The 27,520-nt window shown below is 38.6% G+C and overlaps 1 protein-coding gene across 6 annotated transcripts in view; it reads left to right on the top strand.

Annotated features, from left to right (window-relative positions):
• Positions 1–27,520, top strand: part of LOC136863890 (uncharacterized) — a 446,082-nt gene that overhangs the window by 228,460 nt on the left and 190,102 nt on the right. For 4 of the 6 annotated variants that reach the window (XM_067140287.2, XM_067140285.2, XM_067140286.2 and 1 more), the window contains one exon: positions 13,967–14,157. The exons of the other annotated variants lie outside the window; for them this stretch is intronic. In XM_067140287.2, the coding sequence (XP_066996388.2) occupies positions 13,968–14,157 (190 nt within the window). In that variant the 5' untranslated portion in view covers position 13,967. The remainder of the gene's footprint in view (positions 1–13,966; positions 14,158–27,520) is intronic. 6 annotated transcript variants of the gene reach the window in all.

Below are 27,520 nucleotides of genomic sequence, written 5' to 3'. Positions count from 1 at the left end.
AGACGAACGTGTTAGGGACGCTACGGCTACTCTAGATGTACTTAAAAACATTGACCCACAGATAAAATTTACTTTGGAATCAGAAAGTAATAAATCAATTCATTTTCTAGGTTTAATATCAACAGATCGGATTCCTCTTTTGCTTACAATATTTTTAGAAAGCCTACACAAACGGCAGTTACTATTAGACAAGACTCAGAGCACGCACAGTATCAAAAAATCTGTACATACAATAGTTTAGCAGAACGGGCTTTTAGGATCCCCATGATAAAAGCTAATTTGAATAAAGAGCTTAATATAATCCGTTCAATGGCTAAGGCAAATGGTTTTAATGAATGCTTTCTTGAACGTATCATCAACAAGTTTAGGTATCGTTTACAAACCACTTTACTCAAAGACAAACCCCATCAGAAGGCGTTCGCAATATTTACTTTTAATAAGGATATATATTTACTAATAATTTCAAGAAGCATAATGTCAGGATTTCGTTTCGTACCGATAATAATACAGTTGTATTGCATAATTCAGCCTCAGTCAATAGATCGAACCCATATTCCAAACCGAGTGTGCATAGATTTAGATGTAACGACTGTGGGTGCACATATCCAGGTTAAACAGGACGAAACTTTAAAATTAGATATACAGAACATACTGATGCCATAAAATATAACAGGTTTTCCGCGCTAGGCCAGCATATGCACGATCTAAAGCATAAATTCACATCTATAGAACAGGACACTGAGGTCTTGGAGAACTTAGGAAATGGAAGTTTGCTAGATGTTACGGAGTGTTGCTATATACACCTGGAACAGTATTTTAATCAAAACCTTAATTTAAATGAGATTTCTGAAACGTCGAATATTCTATTTGACTTCCTCATTGCGGTTTTTAAAAACGTACATGTCCCAGTCAATAGTTCGGTGTTTCATATTATGCGTCATAGCTTTGCTAGTTGTTTCTTACGACCACGCCCTCCAGAGCTCCAGCAAATGGCCGTCCCTCAGTTGCTCCTCCCACTTTCCCCTGCTTCCCCTCTTCAATCTCAACCAACATTGGACACTTAATTTTTATCATAACACTGCTTGCTGTACTTCATTGCGCTTCGCATGGACAGTGACCTTTCGAGGTGAGTCACGTAAAAACAATTACGTTATAAGACGCAATTTTATATCTTGCCTCTTCGGTGAAGTGATAGTTTATTACATTCTTATTATTACTGGGAGCGTTGTTCTTGATAACATCTCAAAGGACTTATTGCTCGTTTCCACCTCATTAGGATTGCTCCATTAAAGGGACACTTTAGTTTTTATTGAATTATTTCTACTACGATACTACGTCAAGTTTTAAGAAGTGCGATAGATTAAGCACATGGTGCTTCAAGAATATTCTATTTTAATCTGTTGTTCTTTTAAATCCACTTTATATCATAAGTGAGCAAACCGGTTTGCATATGCTTTTATCAGTTTATGGCATAAGAATCGCAAGTCTTGGACTTGTAGAAAACATGAAATTGGAGACAGTATATTTGTAACACTGTTTCATATCGTTAATATTGTTTTAATTTGTGATCAATTTGACGTTGATAAACTTATATGATTGTCAATTGTTCTACAAACTTATATCAGCTGATGATGACGCAGAGGGACGTCGAAACTAGTACTGATTGAAATATGTGTTGTAATTAAATTTACGCTACAATTTTTATGTATTGAATAAGGTGGACCTAAATTATAATAAAAGTTGTAATCTTGGTTCAATACGGACAAACAATGATTTAAATATTCGTTTAGTACAAGTTTTTTAGAAAATCTCTCACTAAAATTCTGTTGGTGTAATTAGGATAGGCTTAACTGCAGTTCAGAATTGTGTAATTCTTGTGTATTCTTTTTGGTGTTCAATAATGAACGGCAGTTTCATCCTGTTATAGTGTTGTAGGACAATAATATAGTACAACTAGGTAGTATTGTAGTGTACTAGTACATTAATTTCCTTATTGCCGTGTGATCTTTGTGTACTAACCTAGACAATTTTCCTTTCCTTTTTTTTTTGTGCACAGAATAAGTTATTTTATTTTTACTGTTGTTTTGTTATTCCATAAAGAATGGCTACGGAATCCAAGTGTAGGAACTGTGGGCATGGCCAGGCATTAGGAGTTTGAGGGAAATAATTAGGATTTTCTCAGAGGACAGGAAGGAGAGCATGCATCCCTGAAACAAAGTATAGGATACAATAGGTATAACAGAGGGATTGAAAGGAAAGGCAAGAATTGTAGAAGACAGGTGGTCTAATGTTTTTAAGGGGAAGGGCATTGCGGGATTAGGGCTCTATTTAGGATCATAATTCAGAACAGGTGTCTGTGAGGAAATGTTTTGAGTCACTGCAGGTAGAACGACAGAGGGAAGATGAGGAACAGGGAACTGTTGCTGAGAAGTATGGAAGTAGGAGAAAAGGAAAAGATAGGAAATGGAAATGTAGAGTAGAGCATAGGGAAAGATAGGTGGAACAGGGTCATGGGAGAAATAAAAAGGAGGAGGAAGTAGTTTCTGCAGCAATTAGGAAAGATAGGGCTGACCAGGAGGGGAGGGGATCTAATGAGGTTGGTAGGGTTGAGGCTCTGGTCATCGGGGATTCCATTGTTAGACATGTGGGGAAAGTGTGTGGAGGAAAGGGACCCAGTGTAGAGGGTTATCGAGGAATTAGGTTGTGACAGATGTTGAGGAAAGTAGAAGAGAAGGAGAAGAGAAAGGAAAAGGTGGTAGTGTTTCACGTTGGTGCCAACAACACAAGACAAGCTGGTATAAGTACCAAAATACTTGGGGATATATGAGATCTGATAAATGCAGCACAGGTGAAATGTAAGGAAGCGTAGTTAATCATTGCAATACTGTGTAGTTAGGATACTGACTGGAAGGTGATTGGGGATTTAAATCAGATTATAGAGTGGGTATGTGGGGAAACTGGGAGTGAGATTTCAAGATCCTAATGGGTGGGTAGGAGATAGGGATCTGCCCTCAGATGGACTTCACTTAAACCGCAGTGGTACGGATAAGTTAGGAAATGAGTTTAGAAGGGTTATAGGGATGTACATTCAGGGAAACAGGGTGGCCTATGGAACGATGATAAGGTACAGGGATCTCGAAGTCAAGTAGGGATGACATAAAACATATGAGTGTTGAACTGTAGTAGTATTCTAAAGAAAGGTATAGAATCAAGTAATTTAATAAACATGCACTTACCAGATATTGTAATAGGAGTTGAATCATGGCTGAGAAATGATATAATGGATGCAGAAATTTTGTCATGAACTGGAGTCTGTATCGTAGAGATAGCATAAGAATGGTAGGAGGGGGGAGTTTTCATTCTGGTGAAAGAAGAATTTCTAAGCTAAGAAGAAGTTTGATAACAAACATGAAATTCTAGGTGTAAGGCTCATCTCTAAAGATAATAGGCAACTTGATGTCTTTGGAATGTACAGACCGTAAAAAGTAGCACTGACACCGATTTGGAATTATTTGATAAGATAATCGGCTATGTAGGAAACGATATGAAAAGGAATGTGACTGTAGCGGGTGATCTCAATTTACAAAATGCCAATTGGGAAGGTAATGCGAACGACAGGAAGCATAACAAACAAATGGCAAATAAGTTGGTATGGGAAGGTGAGCTGATACAGAAAGTGATGGAACTAACTAGAAGGAAGGGTACATTGGTTTTATCATAGTTTAAAATAAATCTGATAGAAAGGAAGGTCTTAAAGGAAGGACTATTAGGCAGTCCGACGTGGTTGATACAACAGGCAGGAGGGAGTTTTTAAAATGTAACTATAATCAGTGGAAAATGGTAAATAAAATGTAAACAGATTCGGGGATGGTTTAAAGCAATTGTTGACGAATGTGGAATCAGGTTTGGAAATTTCCAGGTGGTAACAAATGGTAAGAGCCACCTTATTATAACAGAGAAGTAAAGACACTAAGAAGAAGCTGCAGGTTGGAAGAAAATAGTTGGAAATAGCTGTGGAATCAAGGATAAATTGAAAGAACTTATTAGGAAATTGAATGTAGCAAAGAAGTCAGCTAAGGATAACCTGATGGCAAGCATAATTAGCAATTGTAAAAATTTTAGTGAAAAATTGTGGGGTATGTATAGGTACTTCAAGGCAGAAATGGGTTCCGAGAAGGACATTCCAAGATTCATCCATGGACAAGGGGAGTGTGTATGTGAGGATCTTCAAAAGGCAGAAGTATTCAGTCAGCAGCATGTAAAGATTGTTGGTTACAAGGTTAATGTCCAGATAGAGGAGGTGACTAATACTAAAGAAGTATAAAAATTTACCTATAATAACGACATTTACATTAAGATGCAAAAGATGAAAACTGTTTGTTTTGCTATTTCGCTTGACGTCGCACCGACACAGATATGTCTTATGGCGACGATGGGATAGGAAAGGTCTAGGAAGTGGAAGGAAGCGGCCGTAGCCTTAATTAAGGTACAGCCTCGGCATTTGCCTTTTGTGGAAATGGGAAAGCACGGAAAACCATGTTCGGGGCTGCCGGCAGTGGGGATCGAACCCACTATCTCCCGATCACTGGATACTGGCCGCACTTAAGCGCTGCAGCTGTCGAGCTCGGTAAAGTTGAAAACTAGAAAAGCAGCTGGAATTGATAAGGTTTCGGGGGATATACTAAATAAAATGCGTTGGTGTATACTACCATATCTGAAGTACGTATTTTATTATTGGTTGCATGAAGGAGCTATACCAGGTGAATGGATATTTGCTATAGTAGCCCCTTCGTATAAAGGAAAGGGTGATAGGCATAAATCTGAAAATTACAGGCCAGTCAGTTTGACATGCATTGCATGTAACCTTAGGGAAATGATTCTTTCTGGTTATATTAGACATGTTTGTGAAATTAATAATTGGTTCGATTGAAGGCAGTTCGGGTTCGGGAAAGGTTATTCTACCGAAACTCAACTTGTAAGATTCTAGCACGATATAGCAGATACCTTGGATTCAGGAGGTCAAATGGACTGTATCGCGATTGACCTACCTAAGGCATTTGATAGGGTAAATCATGGGAGACTACTATCAAAACTGAGTGAAATCGGAATAGACAAAAGAGGGATTAAGTGGATGGCTATATTTCTAGAAAACAGAAGTCAAAGGATTAGAGTAAGTGAAGCTTTATCTGATCCGGTAATCATTCAGAGGGGAATTCCTCAAGGCAGTATTATTGGACATTTATGTTTCCATATATATATAAATGATATGAGTAAAGAAGTGGAATCAGAGATAAGGCTTTTTGCAGATGATGTTATTCTGTATAGAGTAATATATAAGTTACCAGATAGTGAGCAACTGCAAAATGACGACTATAATATTGTGAGATGGACAGTTGGCAATGGTATGATGATAAATAGGGTTAAATTTCAGGTTGTGAGTTTCACTAATAGGATAAGTCCTCTCAGTTTGAATTGCTACATTTATATCCTGCTCCAATCTCTAAATGGTTAGCGTGCTGGCTTTTGGTTACAGGAGTCCTGGGTTGGATTTCCGGCAGGGTCGGGAATTTTAACCATCATTGTTTAATTTCGGTGGCATGGGGGCTGGGTGTATGTGTCGTCTCCATTTCATTCTCATCACGGCGTGCAGGTCGCTTACGGGCGTCAAATCAAAAGACCTGTACCTGGCGAGCCGAACACGTCCTTGGACACTCCCGGCATTAAAACCCATACGCCATTTCATTTGTAATGCGTTGATGGGGTGAACGATGTCATTTTGCAGTACCTTTCAATCTGGTAAATTATTTATTACAGAATAACATTATCTGCAAAAAGCTTTACCTCCGATTCCAGCTCTTTACTCCTATCACTTATTATCGTAATATAACAATATTTCTTTCAAATTCAAATTCAGCTTCACCTTTTTCAATGCAAGGTCCATTTAAATTATTTTATTTTAATCCATCTCTTGACCATAAGCTGCACCTTGACCTGACGTAAATTTTAGTGTGAAGTTAAGAAAATTATCATTCTAAAAAATAACCTTACGATGGCGGTATACAAATTGAAAACAAAAGCAAGTCGAATATGTCGTGTACTATCGAAATCGTGTACTATCGATTACAGGACAGATTCCTGTAAAATGACTAAAACACCGCCAAATCCTCTGAGTTTCAAGAACCTAACAATTACTATTCAAATAAAAACTGTATATTTAAAGTAATATGGTGCCTAATCTTCTTTTATAATTTAAATATCAAAGCTTAATACCATTATTATAAAGCCTACATAGATTCAAAATTCTACCTTAAAAATATACCTTTAAACTTATGCAAGTACCTAGGTACTAATATTAGGAGAGATCTTCGTTGGGGTAATCACATAAATGGGATTGTAAATAAAGGGCACAGATCTCTGCACATGGCTATGAGGGTATTTAGGTGTTGTAGTAAGGATGTAAATGAGAGGGCATATAAGTCTGGTAATACCCAAACTAGAGTAGGTATGTTTAGATTGTATTGGGATCCTCACCAGGATTACTTGAATGAAGAACTGAAAAAAAAAATCCAAAGAAAAGCAGCTTGATTTTTTCTTGGTGATTTCCGACAAAAGATTAACGTTACAAAAATGTTGCAGAGTTTCGGCTCGACTAACTGGTATGTTCCAAGCTGTCAGTGGAGAGATGGCGTGGAATGACTTCAGTAGACGAATAAGTTTGAGTGCTGTTCTTAAAAGTAGTAAAGATCACGATATGAAGATAAAGTTGGAATTAAAGAGGGCAAATTCAGGCAAATATTCGTTTGTGGGAAGATAAGTTAGAGATTGGAAAAATTTAACACTGGAGATGTTAAATAAATTTCTAATTACTTTTCGGTCATTTAAAAAGGCTAGGAAAACAAAAGGTAGGGAATCTGCCACACGGACGGACGGACGGATGGATGGATGGATGGATGGATGGATGGATGGATGGATGGATGGATGGATGGATGGATGGATGGATGGATGGATGGATGGATGGATCTTAGCAGAAAAGCGTTCAAAATTCCGACTGGCTCTAAAATTTGTGCAATATGTGTACTAATGAATGTAGATTCCAAAAGAACTCAATTTGAAAAAAGATAGCTTTAGTGCCGCCATCAGACTTTTGGAGTGTTTTCATAATTCTGCATAATCATTTTAATGAACTTACTCTGCAACAGAAGGTTGAAGGGAAAAACTGCTAGTCGAAAAGAAATTGCGTTACTGGAGTTACCATCTTGGGTAGCTTGCCAGACGCTTGGGTATCTGCGCACAAAATTTTTAATTTCACCCATGGTCTCAACTTGCATTGCCTCTTGGGTTACAAGGTTCAAGGAATGTGCCAGACAGCGAACATACATAGGCTAACTCACGGCTGAATTTTTCTGAGTTTTGCTTTCAACTCTGAAAATATGCCCGCGGTTTCATATCCAGAGGAATACTAATTAGAACATCCATTAAAATGTTCAAGACTTCAGCTGTAATAGAAACCACAAAGAATGCATTAACTTAACTTGAAAATTGTCTTCATGGACAAATCGAAAAGCAAGTTATAACTTAGTTGTGTTGACATGCCTCGCTATTTTCAACCATAGTACCGGGAGTCTTTTAGAAACTTCATGAAATTCTGTAGGATTTCGTTAACCATAATAGGACCTAGTTTGTTCATTATGCCGTGCGGAAACCCTCTGTACTTTGTACGTTGAAGCCAACAACTAACTCTTAACACTTGAACCATGAGATAACACAGCCAATGAACTCCTCTCACAACCAGGTAACGCCGGATGCTGGCCAGATCAAAGCTCAGTGAGAATTTCGAAGCTTTTTGCCAAAAAGCAGGAACTCTGCCTTTTGCGCATGCATACCCAACTTTTCCGATGTGTTCTGGAAACAACAGCCAAGATATCACTTAACAGCGATTCTTCGTTCGATCACAGAGCGGCAACACTGGTTACACTTGCATTTTGACCGAAATGAGAACGTGGCAGCGGTATAACAAGAGGGGAAAGGTTAATAATGCAGAGGAAAAAATTGTACTTTTTATGTTCTCTATATCAGGACATGATATTGTGATTCTCTTTAATTACATAATGTCAGTGGCGGCGCGTGACTTTTACAGTAAGGGAAGCACGTATCATAAGCTAGGAAGATGTGTAAAATAAATATAATAACTCACATTATCTTGTGCTATTTGAATGGTAATTCCATCCGCCTCTCCTTCTTGACGAATTCTTCTATGACAAGGCTGTAGAATTCTTCTTCATTCTTTGATGACTTCAATGTTAGTAACGTCTTCTCAATCGACAGTAGAGATAAGTTCGAGAGTCCCTGTGTGTTTCTGCAGTAGGTGTGGAACGTTCGGCACTAGCACTGAACACTGGGATATGCACATAACTTAAACAGTTCAGAAAAGGCAGAAGATGACAATCCACTACTTTTTAAATAAAACAAAAGTTTTAGAACTCCCATCGTAAGATACTCATCGGAGGAATAAGCTACGCTGAGCTCGCTTCTGAGACGGGCGAAGTCAAAATGCTGACCGTAACTTTGTTTCAAAGAACAGAATGCTGCTTCAGGAAAACTTTTCTTCGTGTTTCTTTGATCAACTAACTGTAAAAATGTTAATTTCTCGAGTGCTTGCAATCGAAACTCTAGTTGGGTATGTATATTGTCATATATCTCGCAATATATGCGACGGTAGTGTGAATTTATGTCGCAGGTTTCATTTTGACGTAACCTCTTCTTTGGCAGCTCGTAGCTCTCTTGACATTTGTTCCATACTCTTTCAAATTCATTTCTTTTTCCCTGAATGATACTTTTTGTTTCCCCTACTTTGGCAATACAGAAATTTACATCCAGTGCTTTCGTTTGAAGAATTTCAAAGAGAGAATCGGTTAAGCAAACTATCTCGCTGACAACTAATAAAATGAAATTGAACTGGAATTCTGAGAGAACGCTGTTAAAACCTCGAGCTTCGTGATACGTTTGACTATCCCATTGCTCTGGATTATCAAGGATATTCTCGAACAACTGAACTAATTCTTCTTTTTGTTCACGAACTGTTTCAACAAGTCTTCCGTTGTAATTCCATCGTGTTGGACACACTTTAGGAAATCGTCTCTTGACTTCTTTATCTAATGCAGCAGTTCTCTTCGTCGAATTAGAAAAGAAAGAGGCCAAGCTACTCAGAGTCATGAAGAATATTTTACATTCCTTTATATTAGAAGTTGTCTGTATAAGGACAAGGTTCAGTCTGTGAGCAAAACAATGTATGAATATAGCGTCGGGATATTTGTTTTTCACTCTTTTCTGTAAACCACTGAGGTCTCCTGACATCACTGCGGCTCCATCGTAACATTGAGCGACTAGTTTTGCTAGTTGCTTTACGTCGCACCGACACAGATAGGTCTTATGGCGACGATGGGACAGGAAAGGGCTAGGAGTGGGAACGAAGCGGCCGTGGCCTTAATTAAGGTACAGCCCCAGCATTTGCCTGGTGTGAAAATGGGAAACCACGGAAAACCATTTTCAGGGCTGCCGACAGTGGGGTTCGAACCTACTATCTCCCGAATACTGGTTACTGGCCGCACTTAAGCGACTGCAGCTATCGAGCTCGGTGGCGACTAGTTTAGAACCACAGTTGAACTCGTCCATTATGTGGAACACGTGATCTGCAAGAACAGGAGCACTGCGATCGGCGCTTACGTCGGTAAATCCAAGAAATCGCTCCTGTACTTCATCAGCAGACGTGTACCTAACACCAGTTGAAAGTTGGGAATGGGCAGAAATATCAGTAGTTTCATCAATAATAATCGCCACGAATGGTGACTGTGATATTTCTTTCTTTATTTCGGTCAATAACACACTGGCTACTCCGTCAATTAAATCATTTTGTATTTGATGTGAAAGACCTGTGAACACCGCTGCTTTCTGCAAATGATATGCCAGTGTGTCGCCATACTTGCTCAGCAGCGTTATGAGTTCTATGTAATTTCCACGATTTAAGGAACTTTTATCTTCTGCATGCGCTCTGAAAGGAAGTTCTTGTCTTGCAAGATACATTACAACGTCAATAAGTCGTTGGATCACCTTTCTATTCTGTTTTACCAACTCGTTATGTTTTATTGTCTCCAGTTTACGCTGCTGATCGAGTTGCAAATCTATTCTGGTCGTTCCGAAAGTTGTTAACAGAATTTCAGCTCGGATATGTGTTTGTGATTGCTGATGACGCTGGGATGCTTTAAGCAAGTTATTCATATCATCGAAGCCTACACTGTTCCACACCCCCTTTTCATTTGAAAATAGAACGCAAGGCCAACAGTAGAGTTTTGATGTTTTTTGACAGCCACATAACCAGCCTATTTTTCCATACTGCTCTGTATTAAAGTGTCGAACACAACGTTTTGTTTTAGTTTTTACACCCGGTAAATCAGGCATTGGCCTGCCACCGGAAATTATATTACTCTTCTCTTGAAAAGCCCTCGAACTCATGCCCTGGATTAAGAGAGTTTCTAATATGCATCCACATCCCCCTCCGCTCTCCTCACTCGCGTCGACAGTTGCCATGCTTCAGAGACTCAAATTGGGGAATGAGCACACTCAATGCATTCCCTTCTAAGCCGGCAGAATCGCAGTAGTTCCTTTAATTTACATGTGCGCACGTAAATTTGGTGTAATTTTCACAAATAACACAAAGTAAATTAAATGGTACAACTCACAGTACGATATTTCACTTCAGTTGGATATACAAGCACAATTAAATCTTTTTCTCACAAGTTTTATCACAATTATCACATACAAATATTCTCGAACGGAATGAGTAGTCAGATGCATTCCCTTGGCTCGCCCCACGAAGCTTGCCGAACCCGAACGAATAATTACGAAGGGACCAGAGTGAAGCCACTTGCTGACGAGCGGCCGTGATGTGAGTATCACGCGAGCTCATGGAGACAGACGTACAGTCACTCCCATAAATATTCGGCCACTGATAAAATCCGCGAAAAAGTGATGACAATAACGCACCCATGAGCCGAATGTGAAACCAAATGTGTCCAAGTTACGAAACTACATTTGGTTGCTTAGGTCGAAGAGAAATCACGGAACATTGATGTACAGTATGCTGTAAAAGAAAGGACATAGTGGACATGGGTGAAATGACACGCCTCAAATATATTCGGTCACCCGAAAAGGCCGGGATTGCCGTTGTTTTCATTGACAGAGAGAGGGCAGATAGCGTTGCAAAACGTTCAGTTCAGGAGTGCGGTGACGCGAGACACGTCGTACAGAAATTATTTTGCTGCAGTGTTGCCGAATGGTATCAAATGGGGTGCAAAAAACAACACAATACCACTTTTGAAGAACGCCAGCTCGTGATATTCCATCGTGCTCGAGGTAAATCGCATAGAAAGATATCGCAGATGCTTAACATAACCAGAACAACAATTGGAGATATAATAAGACGATGCAAAAATGAAGACAGAATTGTTTCAATTTCCCAGGCAGGCAGACCAAGAAGGCTGACACAACGAGAGGAGCGGTTGTGCTTCAGAATGGAAAACGAAATCCGAAAATTAGTGCTCCGAAACTGGCAGCAGCTGTTTTAGAGGAGTGTGGAAAGAAAGTGGGTACTGATACCGTGCGAAGAGCGCTGCGAAGGAATGAGTTCTTTCGGAGAAGAGCTAGGAGGAAACCATACATTAGTGCAGTAAATAAAAACAAGCGGCTAGAGTTCGCAAAAATCTTCGTACGCAAACCCAGTGCTTGGTGGGAGGATGTATTATTTGTTGATGAGTCAAAGTTCAACGTCTTCAGGTCCGATCGAAAGCAATTTGTGTGCTGGAAACGTCATGAGGACCTGAGAACAAGCAATTTACAAGCAACGGGAAAAAATTGTGGAGGAAGAGCAATCGTGTAGGGATGTGTAGCATCGAACGGGGTTGGTGCACTGAGTTTCATTGAAGATACTTCGACAAAAAAGTGCGTATTTGGCTATCCTCAAAAACAATTTGCGTAAATTTGTGGAACAACTTGGTATACAGTGTACTTTTAAGTTCTACCAAGATATCGACCTCAAGCACAAGTCGTAACTTGTCAGGGAGTGGCTGTTGTACAACTGCCCGAAGGTCTTGAAACTCCACCAATCACTCGACCTGAACCCCATCGAGAAGGTATGGAGTCGAATGAAGGCAGCTCTGCAATTGCCGCGGTCAAGTTCCTTCAGAGACTTGAAGAGGAGACTGCTAAAAGAATGGGCGGCATTAAGCCCTGATTACATCAAGAAAGTTATCGCCAGTATGCCGAATCGACTGGAATAGGTCCTAAAACATCAAGGTGGACCTACAAAGTACTGAATGTGTAACACTGTTGTGAATTATGCGAGTTTATGTTGCTTTTTGTATAGTGGCCGAATATTTTTGAGGTGGCACTGGAATTATTGCTTTTATTTAATGTACGACAGAGGGCGTACTAATGACTGTCAGAAGATTTTGAATTACATCACAATGTTTGTATAACGTGTTACTATGTTTTCCTACATGTTTCGTTGTATTAAACGTTATCATTATAGTGTAAGAATAACTACCCAATAAAAGTGTGTGAAAAATCAGACTGACCGAATATTTATGGGAGTAACTGTATGTTTGCAGCTCTCAACTGTCCATGCACACTGTCACGTTAAAATAAAGTTAATTATATATTATACCAAACGACACAAAACTTAAAATAAATACTGGTTGCAATAACATGCTTAATTTTTTCTTTGTGTAATATTTTTTAAGGGAATGACTCATTCCCTCCATTCCATTGAATAACCGCCCCTGCATAATGTCTAGTTTGTAAATTTCACTAGAACAACATAACATGTAATTTTGCATTATGACATTGCTGGTTTTATTTCAATGATTTTGGTAACATTGAGAAGATCTATCATTGCACGTTCTGAGTTCGTGAATGATTTGTCATTGCAGGTGTTATTGAGTGTTTAATTAGTTTTGTATGAGGAATGTGTATATGTGTTGTGGAGAGCCTCTTGAAAACCACATGTGTTTCTAAATATGTTTATTTTTGGAGGGGTGATGGGTTACAGCACACAACTAATTTTCTGCACGAGCCGTCATTGAGTAAAGACCCATGCTCATTTAATTTGTCTGGACATTCCTGTAGAGATAGAGGACTGTACCCTTCACACGTTTAGGATTCCTTTGTCTTTGTCCCAGGAAGATAACCAGACTTGCAGAGATGCTTTTATCACGTCTTCGTTATGTTTAGTTTTTTCAAACGTTCCACTGGAGATCAACTGTTTAACGCTCACCAGCACCAGTTGAATCCGGGCCACCTGCAGCACTCTGCTGATGGTACACTTTCGTTCAGTGATGAGGGAAATATTCATGTATCCATTGTGCAGAAACTTTCTACACAAAACGTCATGAAATTGGAACGTTGAACAAAGACATCACCACAAATGAAAAATCAAACAATTGAACTTACCCTTCAGTCAGTCGAGGAGCGGTCCGCCTGCTTTCGCGGAGTTCCACTAGAGTGTACCACCGAGTAAGGCCGTGCCTGCATGGGCCGATGCAGGAGAAACAGCCACCCCGTCGAGAAAAAACACGCAGAATTTTGCCACTTTCGATTATCAGCGCCACAATTCCGGAATTTTACGAGTTTTCATCGCTGGTAAAGACTCTACCCAAACCAAACTTTATATTCCTCCCCTCAGTTCTATAAAAAAGTAGGACTCTATAAGAAATGCAACAATAAAACTAATATTCCCCATTTTTTCTTTTTCTCCTGTTATTTCTTTTCCTTCTTTATGGAGGTTCTGGACATCTCGACAACAATTTTGGACCTTGTAGCACAGTTGGTTGAGAGATCTGCTTAAGTAGATTTAAGGAAGCCCTTTCAGTGTCATAGAGCGGTGATTGTATTACATCAGTTATCTCTGTCGTAGGATGCGCCTGTTCAAGCGGCGCTGCTCCGATCCCAGCCCTCAGCTGGTGAGCCTCAACCCACTCTGCCAGGATGTCATCAACGATGTCATTCAGGATGAATCCGAAGCAACAGCAGTGCCTCAGTCTTCTCTGGGATCTACCAGTAGCTCTACGCAGTCCGCTGACGGCTCACCCAAGGCTGCAAAGAAAGGTATGGCATCCTAAAAGACCTGACAGCGAAACAGTTATGTCGTATTATTTTCTCTGTAGAGCAGAGTTAACATCTTCGTTTGTTGGTGCTTGTTGTTGATGTTTGGATTTAAGAACAATACAATCTTCAAGGGCTAAGGGAGTAAACGCCGAAAGAAAATCCTCAGATGTGTTAGGCTTAGCAGGTCAGCAAATGAGTAAATCTGTACATGCAATAAACTATAATACGAGCCTCGGATGGAAGTTTCAAAATGGAAATGGAACTGACAAGTCTCAGACCACGGTTGCACAATATGATGGTAATACTGATATTCGTGCGAGTGTTAAATCAGAGAACAAAACCCGATTTGGAACAATAAATATTTTAACCATGAATGGGAAGGAAAATGAATTGATTGATCTAATAGAGAGACGAAAACTCGACATCCTGACATTAAGTGAAATAAAATGGAAAGGGAAAGGAATGAAGAAACTAAGAAAGGGGTGCACCTTTTACTGGATGGGTAAGAGTAAAGAGAAAATAAATGGAGTGGGATTTATAGTGAATCAGAATGTTGAAAAAATAGCTGAAGTTGAGTATGTAAACGAAATAATTATAATAATGCACATACCTGTAAACAAGGAACTATTGAAGGTAGTACAGGTGTATGCTCCAGACAGGATGTAGCGTGGAAGAAAAAGATGATTTCCTCAATGAACTGGAAGCACATATTGCTGGAGATGGGATCATTATAATGGGAGATCTAAATGCTCATGTGGGAACTGATAGAATGGGATATGGGAAAGTTCCGGGCCCACATGGGTATGGCAGTAGAAATGGAGAGAAACTGTTGGACTTCTGTATCAGAAATAACCTGATAATAATGAACACATGGTTTATGAAGAGGAATAGCCATAAGATCAACCGATATAGTTGGGATAGACAGTATGGAACACGCATCGATTATATAATAACAGACCGAGAATAGGAAGATACGTCATGAATACGAAGATAATCCCCAGTGAAAGTATGGAAGGTGATCATAGATTATTAATTGTGGAATTAAAACGAGAAAAAATCCCTAAAATTTTACTGAGAAGAAACCAAAGATCAGGATTTGGGATTTGGAAGAGGTGGATAAAGAAATGACATTCCAAGATTGGATAAAAAGGAAGTTGCCTAACACGGAAATACGAAGTGCAGAAGAAGAGTGGGACGATTTAAGACAGACATTTGTGGAAGCAGCAATTGAGGTATGCTGGAAAACAAAAGCAAGCGTTAAGGAAAAGGAGACATTGTGGTGGACAGACGAAATAAAAACAGAATTCAAAGAAAGGAACAAGGTGAAGAAGGAAAAAGATAAGGAACAGCAAAAAGCATACCGTGGGATGAGAATAAGATAGAAAGGTTACATGTGGAAAACAAAGATTGAAACTACAAGTAAAGAGGAGTATCAAGGAAGAAGAGGAGAAATGTTGGGGAGAGTTTACCAACAAAATTGAGCAAGATAGTCGAGGAAATCAGAAACTATTATACAGAGTAATAAAATCGAAAAGAATAAATCAAGAAAAAATCAAGGCATTAGAGAGAGAAGATGGATCCATAATACATTACGAAAATGGTCTTCAGAAGGTGATGGCAAAGTATTTTGAAAAACTTTATAGTGAGGATCACAGCTCGGATGAAGGAGATGAGAAAATGGAAATAACAGATGGAGAAAAAGAAGAGATCCCGATAACATGGTTGGAACTTGAAAGGCCAGTGAAAGCAATGACTAAAGGTAAAGCAAGTGAAAAAGGCGAATTAACTGTTGATATGATTAAGGCAGCAGGAAGCATTGGACTATACTGACTGTATCAAGACCTCTCTGTCATACGGAAATATGAAAGGACACCTGAAGACTGGCAACAAGGAAGCATTGTACCATTGTTCAGAAACGAAGATAGGAAGAAATGTGAAAATTATAGGGGTATAACCCTACTATCACAAGGGCTAAATATAATGGAGAAAGTCATAGGCAAAAGATTGAGCGATATAATAGAAACACAGTTTGAGGCTTTATACCGGATAGATCAACAATAGACTTGATAATTACAGTGCGAACGATAATGGAAAAACATCTGGAAAGAATCGTCTTCGTATTTTTGGAAAAAGCTTATGATACAGGTGAGGGAAAACATGTATGGGAATGTCTACGTAAAAGGAATGTACCAAAACCATAAATTAACAAGATATAAATGTATCTTGAGAGTAAAAGCAGTGTACAGTGGGGAGTGGTGACTCTGAAACATTTAGAGAAAAAAAGTCTCAAGCAAGGAAGTGCACTGTCACCATTATTATTATATTGATGGATGAAATCATAAAACGTGTAAAACAGAGTATCAGTAGTGATGAAGTGAGTGCTTTGGTATCTACAGATGATGTGGTGATTTGGGGAAAGAGAGAAAAGGAAGTACAAAGAAGACTGGACATTTGGAATGAAAATCTGAAGGAATTTGAAATGTCAGTTAGTAAAAAGAAAACTGTAGTCATGCACTAAGGAGGTGCAGACTGGAAAGAAATAGAGTTAGAAATGGCTGTGGAAGTAAGGACAAATTGAAGGAACTTACTAGAAAATTGAATCTAGCAAAGAAGGCAGCTAAGGATAACATGATGGCAAGCATAATTGGCAGTCATACAAATTTTAGTGAAAAATGGAAAGGTATGTATAGGAATTTTAAGGCAGAAACAGGTTCCAAGAAGGACATTCCAGGAATAATTAATGAACAAGGGGAGTGTGTATGTGAAGATCTTCAAAAGGCAGAAGTATTCAGTCAGCAGTATGTAAAGATTGTTGGTTTCAAGGATAATGTCGAGATAGAGGAGGAGACTAAGGCCAAAGAAGTAATAAAATTTATATATCATAACAATGACATTTACAATAAGATACAAAAGTTGAAAACTAGAAAAGCGGCTGGAATTGATCAGATTTCTGGGGATATACTAAAGACAATGGGTTGGGATATAGTACCATATCGGAAGTACTTATTTGATTATTGTTTGGTCGGAGGAGCTATACCAGATGAATGGAGAGTTGTTATAGTAGTCCCTGTGTATAAAGGAAAGGGTGATAGACATAAAGCTGAAAATTACAGGCCAGTAAGTTTGACATGCATTGTATGTAAGCTTTGGGAAGGCATTCTTTCTGATTATATTAGACATGTTTGTGAAATTAATAACTGGTTCGATAGAAGGCAATTCGGTTTTAGGAAAGATTATTCCACTGAAGCTCAACTTGTAGGATTCCAGCAAGATATAGCAGATATCTTGGATTCTGGAGGTCAAATGGACTGTATCGCGATTGACCTGTCTAAAGCATTTGATAGGGTGGATCATGGGAGACTACTGGCAAAAATGAGTGCAATTGGACTGGACAAAAGAATGACTGAATGGGTTGCTATATTTCTAGAAAATAGATCTCAGAGAATTAGAGTAGGTGAAGCTTTATCTGACCCTGTAATAATTAAGAGGGGAATTCCTCAAGGCAGTATTATAGGACCTTTATGTTTTCTTATATATATAAATGATATGAGTAAAGGAGTGGAATCGGAGGTAAGGCTTTTTGCGGATGATGTTATTCTCTATAGAGTGATAAATAAGTTACAAGATTGTGAGCAACTGCAACGTGATCTCGAAAATGTTGTGAGATGGACAGCAGGCAATGGTATGTTGATAAACGGGGTTAAAAGTCAGGTTGTGAGTTTCACAAATAGGAAAAGTCCTCTCAGTTTCAATTACTGCGTTGATGGGGTGAAAGTTCCTTTTGGGGATCATTGTAAGTATCTAGGTGTTAATATAAGGAAAGATCTTCATTGGGGTAATCACATAAATGGGATTGTAAATAAAGGGTACCGATCTCTGCACATGGTTATGAGGGTGTTTAGGGGTTGTAGTAAGGATGTAAAGGAGAGGGCATATAAGTCTCTGGTAAGATCCCAACTAGAGTATGGTTCCAGTGTATGGGACCCTCACCAGGATTACCTGATTCAAGAACTGGAAAAAATCCAAAGAAATGCAGCTCGATTTGTTCTGAGTGATTTCCGACAAAAGAGTAGCGTTACAAAAATGTTGCAATGTTTGGGTTGGGAAGAATTGAGAGAAAGAAGTAGAGCTGCTCGACTAAGTGGTATGTTCCGAGCTGTCAGCGGAGAGATGGCGTGGAATGACATTAGTAGACGAATAAGTTTGAAAGGCGTTTATAAAAGTAGGAAAGATCACAATATGAAGATAAAGTTGGAATTCAAGAGGACAAACTGGGGCAAATATTCATTTATAGGAAGGGGAGTTAGGGACTGGAATAATTTACCAAGGGAGATATTCAATAAATTTCCAATTTCTTTGAAATCATTTCGGAAAAGGCTAGGAAAGCAACAGATAGGGAATCTGCCACCTGGGCGACTGCCCTAAATGCAGATCAGTATTGATTGATTGATTGATTGATTGATTGATTGATTGATTGATTGATTGATTGATTGATTGATTGATTGATTGATTGATTGATTGATTGATTGATTGATTGATTGATTGATTGATTGATTGATTGATTGATTGATTGATTGATTGATTGATTGATTGATTGATTGATTGATTGATTGATTGATTGATTGATTGATTGATTGATTGATTGATTGATTGATTGATTGATTGATTGATTGATTGATTGATTGATTGATTGATTGATTGATTGATTGATTGATTGATTGATTGATTGATTGATTGATTGATTGATTGATTGATTGATTGATTGATTGAAAAGAGAAAAAGAGAAGCCAAGTGAACATAGACGGAGAACAGTTAGAGAATGTAGAAAAAATAACATATCTGGGTAGTATTATTAATGGAAGAAATTATATCAACCCTGAAAGTAATAACAAACTAAGTAAAGGTACAACATTTTATCATCAAGTCAGAGATCTTTTATGGGATGACAAAGTACTCAAGAGAAGGAAATTAACATTATATAAACAGTATTTCATACCAATTATAACAAAGAAGTTAAGGGAAGGAGACCAGTAGGAAGACCGAGAAGAAGGTGGATGGATCAGATTTGGAAGGACATTAGAGAAGCTGGATTGGATTTGGTGGAAGTAATGGAGCAGGAAATGTGGAAAGACAGAAAGGAGTGGAGGAGGCTTGTTAATCACACCCGGGCGACTGGAGTGGGACATTGATGATGATGATGATGATGATGATGATGATGATGATGATGATGATGATAATCTTCAACCTATTTTACGTACCGGTAATGACATTTTATTGTCAGGCTAAGTCTAAAGTGAGTGATCTGAGACTTGGAGTAAATTTCACTTAGAGTTAGGAAAACAACTGAGTAAACGGACTATCACAGGCGACCTTGGTCAGTAGAAACAGGTTTCTCATTTCCTGTATTGTATGAGTAAGCCTACATCAAACAAAAAGTATCAAAAGTGCGACATCTGTTGTTACGTAGGCACACTGTGATTAATGCTCGGTAAAAAGTAATACATTAAGGTCTGTTCGCGGTACACTTCAAACAAACACTTGGAAGACCCATCTGTCAAGTAAAAGGAGGAAGCCACATTCACCAAACACGAACTTTTGGACATCAGGCAAAGAGGAAGAAAGCTCGTAAAACAAACTCAGCGCAAAAGAGGTCATGAGAGCTGTATGGCTCTTACCGTCAAGGCACACAGGTGGCGTAATGGCAGAGCTTCAGACTGCTAAGCGCAGGGATGGTGAACGACCCCAAAAGCCTCCGTCTGTTTTATTACTCTTATTTATTTCAGGGCCACTCTTACTAATTACTGTCTATTTAAAAGTCGTGGTTAATTATAGCACAGTAGGCGGATGACTAATCCTTACTTTCACTTCCCCAAGTCCAGTCACCTCATGGGCTACGGTCTACATAACACACGATGACTATTACTTGATTTGACTCCAGGGACAGCCAAGTAATTCGGTCACATGCAGTGAACAGCTAAACAGCTCAACAGTATTCACAGGTTTAACACTCACACTCACGAGAGCGGCTTCCTTCGCTGACTCACGGCGATCCTCTGTTCACAGAATTACACACACACACACACACACACACACACACACACACACACACACACACAGAGAGAGAGTACTCTATTCCGTAAGCCGTTATCAGTGCAGCTACTCTCTGGACACTCCGATACATTAACCACAGCCATCACTTCCGTCGCTCTCAGTCCAGCCACAACATAATGACTCCGCCAATACCACGGAGCCCAACACTGACTCAAAGACCAGCGTCAACACTGACTGACTGTTCGCGGCTAGCCTGCCTTTTATAGCTCAGGTGATGTGAACTAGAATATTCGCGAGGTGGTTAGAGGCGGAACAGTCCTGTTGAATCTCCAAGAAACTCACAGGAAAGCTCGGTACTCGATACAACAGAACAGAACAGGGCTGGGACTGGAAAGAAAGAAGCCGGTGTGAATACAAATTTCATGGCTGCTGAGAGTGGGAGTTCTCCTGAATTTCGTGTCCCACAGGTATGATCACGTCAATCTACAATCTTCCTTGCTTACATGTGACATTTGCTCCTCCACACAATTACCATCGTTGGTGTAGTCCTGCTATCAATTATACTACATTCTATGAATTCAGGGGCTCTTCTCAGTGGCCCAGACCATTGAATCACGTCCCTGGAATAGTCGTCATTCTCGTTGTAGGCTTGCGCGATTATATGATAGCTGTTGCAGCGCGGGCAGATAGGGCTAAATTATTAGTTACGAGTTAATAGCAACTTGCTGAAACCCGTCAAGACATGACGGTCAATGGAATAAATATTTATTGAAGGATTTCCTTATCTACGACATTGCTTGAACTTTATTCTTTTACAGTTTTCTTTACGTCGCATCGACACAGATAGGTGTTACGGCGACGATGCGGAAGGAAATGGCTAGAAGTACGAAGGAAGCGACCGTGGCCTTAAATAAGGTACAGCGCCGGTATTTGCCTGATGTGAAAATGAAGAACTACGGAAAACCATCCTGAGGGCTGCCAACAGTGAGGTGATAGCTACGTACAATTAGCTTTAGCAACTTCAAAATATCGCTCTCTTGACTTTGCAACATTTAACTGGTCATGGCTGAGTTTTATTGACCGTGATACAAAATGCCAAGCGAACTCGAAGTTGATGTGTCTTGAAGGAAAACGGAAGTATTTTATCGGATGTTGTTAAGTCAATTACAGGAATTAGAGATCCCCGTCCAGCTTTATCTCCACTTATTATTTCCAAATGTAAACAATTTTCGTACGTACTTCTTAGAATTAGGCCCTAATCTGGTTCCGTTTAAGAGCCGTTGGGAAACGTTCTGATTTCTAAGGAGCATAACTATGGCTCCAATTTATAGAATAAGAAGCCAAGGAATTCAAATATTACGCAGGAAATTGAAGTAGCTGACTTTCATCTTCAGTATTAATCTGTTGACGCTAGTGTGTGGTTTTGAACTACTGGGTATAAACTCAATGACTTTCAAATTAATATTAAGAAAGGCAGCTTTTGAGAAAATGACACCTTTTGCAGAAATGAACGTTTTGCTATAAATTTCAATGAGATATCATAATGTGCTAAAATTCTTGCAGATAGTTCGATAACATTTCATCCATCACCATCTAGAGCTGTAGCCGCCGTTACGAATTTCTTGCAAAAATCAACAATTCAACTTTTTAGTGGTTTTGCCCGCATATATCTATAAGACGCATGTTTCGAAGAAGGGTCAAAGAAGAGAGTATTTAATACAATTATAACTACATAATTGTTTGGCAATAAGCATCTGGCAAAACAGGCAATACCTTTATGTAATCTCCAAGATCAGTAATTTTCACACCAGGAGGAATGGAATGTCATTACCTGTAATATAAATTAGAGGACGATTCATGATTATTTGCCATTGCGGCTTTATCTTATATTGAACACTGCTAATCGAATATTGAGAGCTGCTATGGAATTGATTGTAATCCAGTCACCTTTCATTTAAATTTAGAGGGATTTTGAATGTAATGTCGACTGTGCAGCAAAACAGTGGCTGTTTCTGTCCACGAAGTAGAGAGCTGCCCTTTTCCACATCCTCTAACCTGCCAACTGCTTTGTGCTTTCACAGTTTAGGCTGCCTTGAAGTTCTGGCGGGTGCTTTAGCCAATCAGAATGTTACATTGTTCTAAAATAATTTAAAAATAGACGGCAAGAAATGTTTATGCATTTGAAGACACACTGCCAATTTACAAGCCAAGCGCTTTCGTCTATGGTTCAGCCATTCTCTCAAACTTGCGGTCAAGAAACTCAGCTTACTCTTTTAAGTATATAGATGATATGAATTAATTGCCCAGTTTCACAATTATGTTTGCATTTCCATATTTTATTGCCTGCCGCATTTTCTTTGAACCAATTAATCTAATTTTATAGAGACCCTGAAAGGACTGAGGGTATGAAAAAAATATTCTAATACAATAAGGAAGAATAGTATCCCCAAGCTTATGTGCAATGCATGTCAAACGGACTGGCCTGTAATTTTCAGCTTTATGTCTATCACCCTTTCCTTTATACACAGGTGCTACTACTACAGCAACTCTCCATTCATTTGGTATGGCTCCTTCATGCAAACAGTAATCCAATAAGTACTTCAGATATGGTAATATATCCCAACCCACTGCCTTTAGTATATCCCCACAAATCTTCTCAATTCCAGCCGCTTATCTAATTTTCAACCTTTGTATCTTACTGTAAATGCCATTGTTATCATAGGTAAATTTTAATACTTCTTTAATATTAGTCACCTCCTCTATCTGGACATTATCTTTGTACCTAACAATCTTTACATACTGCTGACTGAATACTTCTACCTCCTGAAGATCCTTGCATACATACTCCTCTTACTCATCAATGATTCCTGGAATGTCCTTCTTGGAACATGTTTCTGCCGTAACGTACCAATACATATCCTTCCATTTTTCATTAAAATTTGTATGACTGCCAATTATGCTTGCCATCATGTTATCCTTAACTGACTTCTTTGCTAAATTAAATTTCCTAGTAAGTTCCTTCAATTTCTCCTTACTTCCACAGCCATTCCTAACTCCATTTCTTTCCAATCTACACGTCCTTCTTAGTCTCTCTACTACTCTGTTATAACATAATGGATCTTAACCATTCATTACAACCTTGAAAGGTACAAACCTGTTTTCATATTCCTCAGCAATTGCTTTAAGCTGATCCCAGAGTCTCTTTACATTTTTATTTACCTTTTTCTACCGATTATAGTTACTTTTTAAAGCTCCCTCATGCCTGTTTTATGATCCATATGGTACTGACTGATAGTTCTACTTTTAAGATCTTCCTTTCTATCACATTTATTTTTAACTACAACAAAAACAGCTTCGTGATCGCTAATACCATCTCCTACTTTGGTTTCTCTGTAGAGCTTATCTGGTTTTACCAGCACCACGCCCAGTATATTCTTCCCTCTAGTTGGTTCCGTCAATTCCTGAATCAGCTGTCCTTCCCGTAATAACTTATTTTCCATTTGTTGGTCATGATTCCTGTCGTTCGTATTATCTTCCCAATTGGCATTTGGTAAATTGAGATCACCCGCTATAGATCACGTTCCTTTCCATATTGTTTCCCCCATGGCTGATTATCTTATCAAATAATTCCGATTCATTGTTACCTCTACCCTTTCCCACTCTGTACACTCTAAAGATATCAAGTTGCCTGTTATTTTTAGACATGAGCCTTAAACCTACAAGTCATCTTTAATTTTCTCAAAGCTTGCAAATTCTTCCTTCACCAGAATGAATTCACCCCTCCTACCATTCCTATCCTCTCTCTGTGGCACACACTCCAGTTGCGTGAGAAAATTTCTGCATCCATTATATCATTTGTCAGCCATGATTCAACTCCTATTACAATATCTGGTAAGTATATATTTGTTAAATTAGTTAAATTCTATTCCTTTGTTTACAATACTTCTACATTTCAACACTAACACTATTGTCATCCCTACTTGACTTTCTTATCCCTGTACCTTTAGCACTGCTCCCTAGACCACCCTGTTCCCCTGAACGTACCTCCCTGTAACCCTTCTAAACAAATTTTCTAACTTATACGTACCACTGCGGTTTAAGTGAAGTCCATCCGAGCGTACATCCCTATCTCCTACCCACCCATTGGGATTTAGAAATCTCACGCCCAGTTTCCCACATACCCACTATATGTTAGGTCACCCAAGCAATCCAACATAAGCAGGTAAGAAGCATGTAATCCTCAGTAGATCGGGTGATACTTAATAAGTGTTATTATTGTCGCTATCGTTTTAATTTTTACTTATCATGAAATTTTATCCATCTTCAATACATTTCCATTAATAGTTTAAGCAGGTAACCCCTGAGTCACAAGCAACTAACCTTCAGGTCAAAAGCAGGCGAGGAGCAAGTAATACTTAATAATACATTATTATTAATGTCAGCATTGTATTAATTTTCACTTATCAAGGAATTGTTTTCGTCATGTTCAAGACAGTTCCATGTACGTTATTCATTTTTACCTTAAAAACTTAAGTCTAGGGTAAGTTGACCTATATATCCGATTAGAGGATAAATTTTATGGATTTTAAGCTAAAAATCAATTGTTTAGCACCATCGGTATAGGAGTTGTTAAATTTTTTATTGAAAGGTTGTTTAGCTCACTACCTAATTTTTACTCTAAAAGTCACTTAAAGTACCCTCCAACACTTTATTAACATCAAAAGTCGTCTTTACCCGAAAACTTTGAAAAGAAACAGTTGGGGGTGAGTTAATCTCTATCAGCAGTTAGAGGATCCTTTTTTAAATTAATTTTAAGCGAAAAATCAATTTTCTAGGACCATCGGTTCAGGAGTTATGAAGTTTTAAAGTTAAGTGATTTCGCTCCCGAACAATGTTCTAACTCTAAACTTCATTTTTACTTTAAAACAGTTTAGAGAAGGGAAACCTGGTGTAAGGAAGGGCAGCCTGATGTAAAAAGGAGGCGGTGAAGTTAAGTCCACACAAACGTTAAGTGATTTTCGAGCAGCTAGTTAGGTCAGCTTTAGCCTCAGGCTTAGCCTCTGCCTCAGCCTTAGTGAGTTTAAGCCCAGTCGAGGAGGGTAGCCAGGAGTAAGAAAAGAAGTGAAGTTTTCTCCACATGCTTAGCTAATGTTACATTAGGTTAGGTTGGGTTACCGGTACGTTGCGTTATGTAATGTTGGGTTAGGTTAGGTTAACGCGTGGTCAGTGTAAGGTTAAGCCCTGCTCTTAATGAAGATTGAGGTTAAGCCCATGCTCTTAGTCAAGTGCTGGGCCTCTGCTCTTAGCCAGAATGTGAGGTTAGGCCCCCTTCTCATAGCCAGGTTGTGAGGTTAGGCTCCAGTGTGAGGTTAGAGTAGTTTAACTTTACCAAGGTGTGATGTTAGCTTAGATTAACTTAGCTGAGCGATCCACACAGATCCACATTGTGGAGTTGGCTGATCTCCTGTACCTACATAGTCAACTCATATACAGTATGTGGAATTACTACAAATAATACTATACAACTGGTATAAGATTAAAATTTACATTGCATTTATTTAATAATTTATTTTTTACCCATTTTGGAACCTAAGTAGCATAACGATCTGCTGCGTCGTAACCAGAGCCCCTTTTGCCACCTCTTTTCAATCAATCAATCAATACTGATCTGCATTTAGGGCAGTCCAAAGTATATTCAAATTCAGTTTTAAAGGTCCTGTTTGTAAATGTTGTAACAGTTGAATTGCCTCCATTAACCTTTATAATATTTTCTTCAACCCATTATTGGATACTCTCAAGGTCTCTTTGTAATTCTGAACAATCCTCAATGTTATTTATTTCCCTACACACAATTATGTCATCTGCATACAATCTTATTTTTGATGTTATATTATTTTCTAAATCATTTGCGTATATTAAGAAAAGTAACGGACCAATTATACTACCCTGTGCAATTCCCTTCCAAACTTTCTCTTCCTGCGATACATTATTTCCTACTTTGACTTTCTGAAACCTTGAATTTAGAAATGCTCTTATCCAACGTGTAACCCTTACGTCCAATCTTATTCCCTCCAATTTTTTAATAATATTCCATGTTTCACTCTATCAAAGGCTTTGGAAAGATCTTTGGCTATGCAATCTAAGTGGCCTCCTGAATCCAACTGATCTGATATGTCCTGCTGAAATCCCACCCGTTGTGCCTCACGGCAGCTCTTTATAATAAGGTGATATATGAGCACCATATCGCAGATTAAAGACATATCTTACTCAGCTGCTCAGGTTCAGGTCCAGGTTCTTGTTACTGTCGCAGGTTAGTTAAGTCAACACAGTATCACAGTAGTCAATTACAGGTAGTATCAGAGAGCAAATTATTTGTACTTTAAGTCGAACGGAGAATACATTAGCGAACCGTTTCAGAAGATATAAGAATTTATGTACTTTATTATATGTGCTTATCACCTCTTTAGTCCAATTTAGGGTCTGTCATAATAATTCCTTAGTCACTTAAGTAGAGTAGGGTATGATTTTGTTGTTTAAAATTATTGGGAAGATCCTGTTGCTTGAGGGAATACAGGTTTTTACTGTTACCAATAATAATAATAATAATAATAATAATAATAATAATAATAATAATAATAATAATAGTAATAATAACTTGAGTCTTATTTGGATTCATTAAAAACTGTTTTTATTTGCATTGTCACTAAGATGTTGAAGGTCGGAATTTATTTTAGCAATTGCAGTATCAATATAACTCGGTTTTAAATGATAGAAAATCTGTACATCATCCGCGTACACTTGCATTTTGCATAATTTAACAGCTTTAGTTATATCATTTATTTGGATGATAAATAAGTGTGGTCCGAGAACCGACCCCTGAGGATCACCGAGGGTCTTACTTTCCCATACAGAACTCAAATTTCCAACTGTCACACGTTGCCAGCGATTTTCAAGGTAAGATCAATCACTAACAATTACTACTTATCTGCATTTAGGGCAGTCGCCCAGGTGGCAGATTCCCTATCTGTTGTTTTCCTAGCAATTTCTTAAATGATTTCAAAGAAATTTGAAATTTATTGAACATCTACCTTGGTAAGTTATTCAATCCCTAACTCCCTTTCCTATGAATGAATATTTGCCCCAATTTGTCCTCTTGAATTCCAGCTTTATCTTCATATTGTGATCTTTCCTACTTTTAAAGACGCCCCTCAAACTTATTCATCTACTAATGTAATTCCATGCCATCTCTCCGCTGACAGCTCGGAACATACCACTTAGTCGAGCAGCTCGTCTTCTTTCTCCCAATTCTTCC

Source organism: Anabrus simplex, chromosome 2 (assembly GCF_040414725.1).
Source record: "Anabrus simplex isolate iqAnaSimp1 chromosome 2, ASM4041472v1, whole genome shotgun sequence".
NCBI lineage: Eukaryota > Metazoa > Arthropoda > Insecta > Orthoptera > Tettigoniidae > Anabrus > Anabrus simplex.
This window is presented reverse-complemented; position numbering and strand designations above follow the sequence as displayed.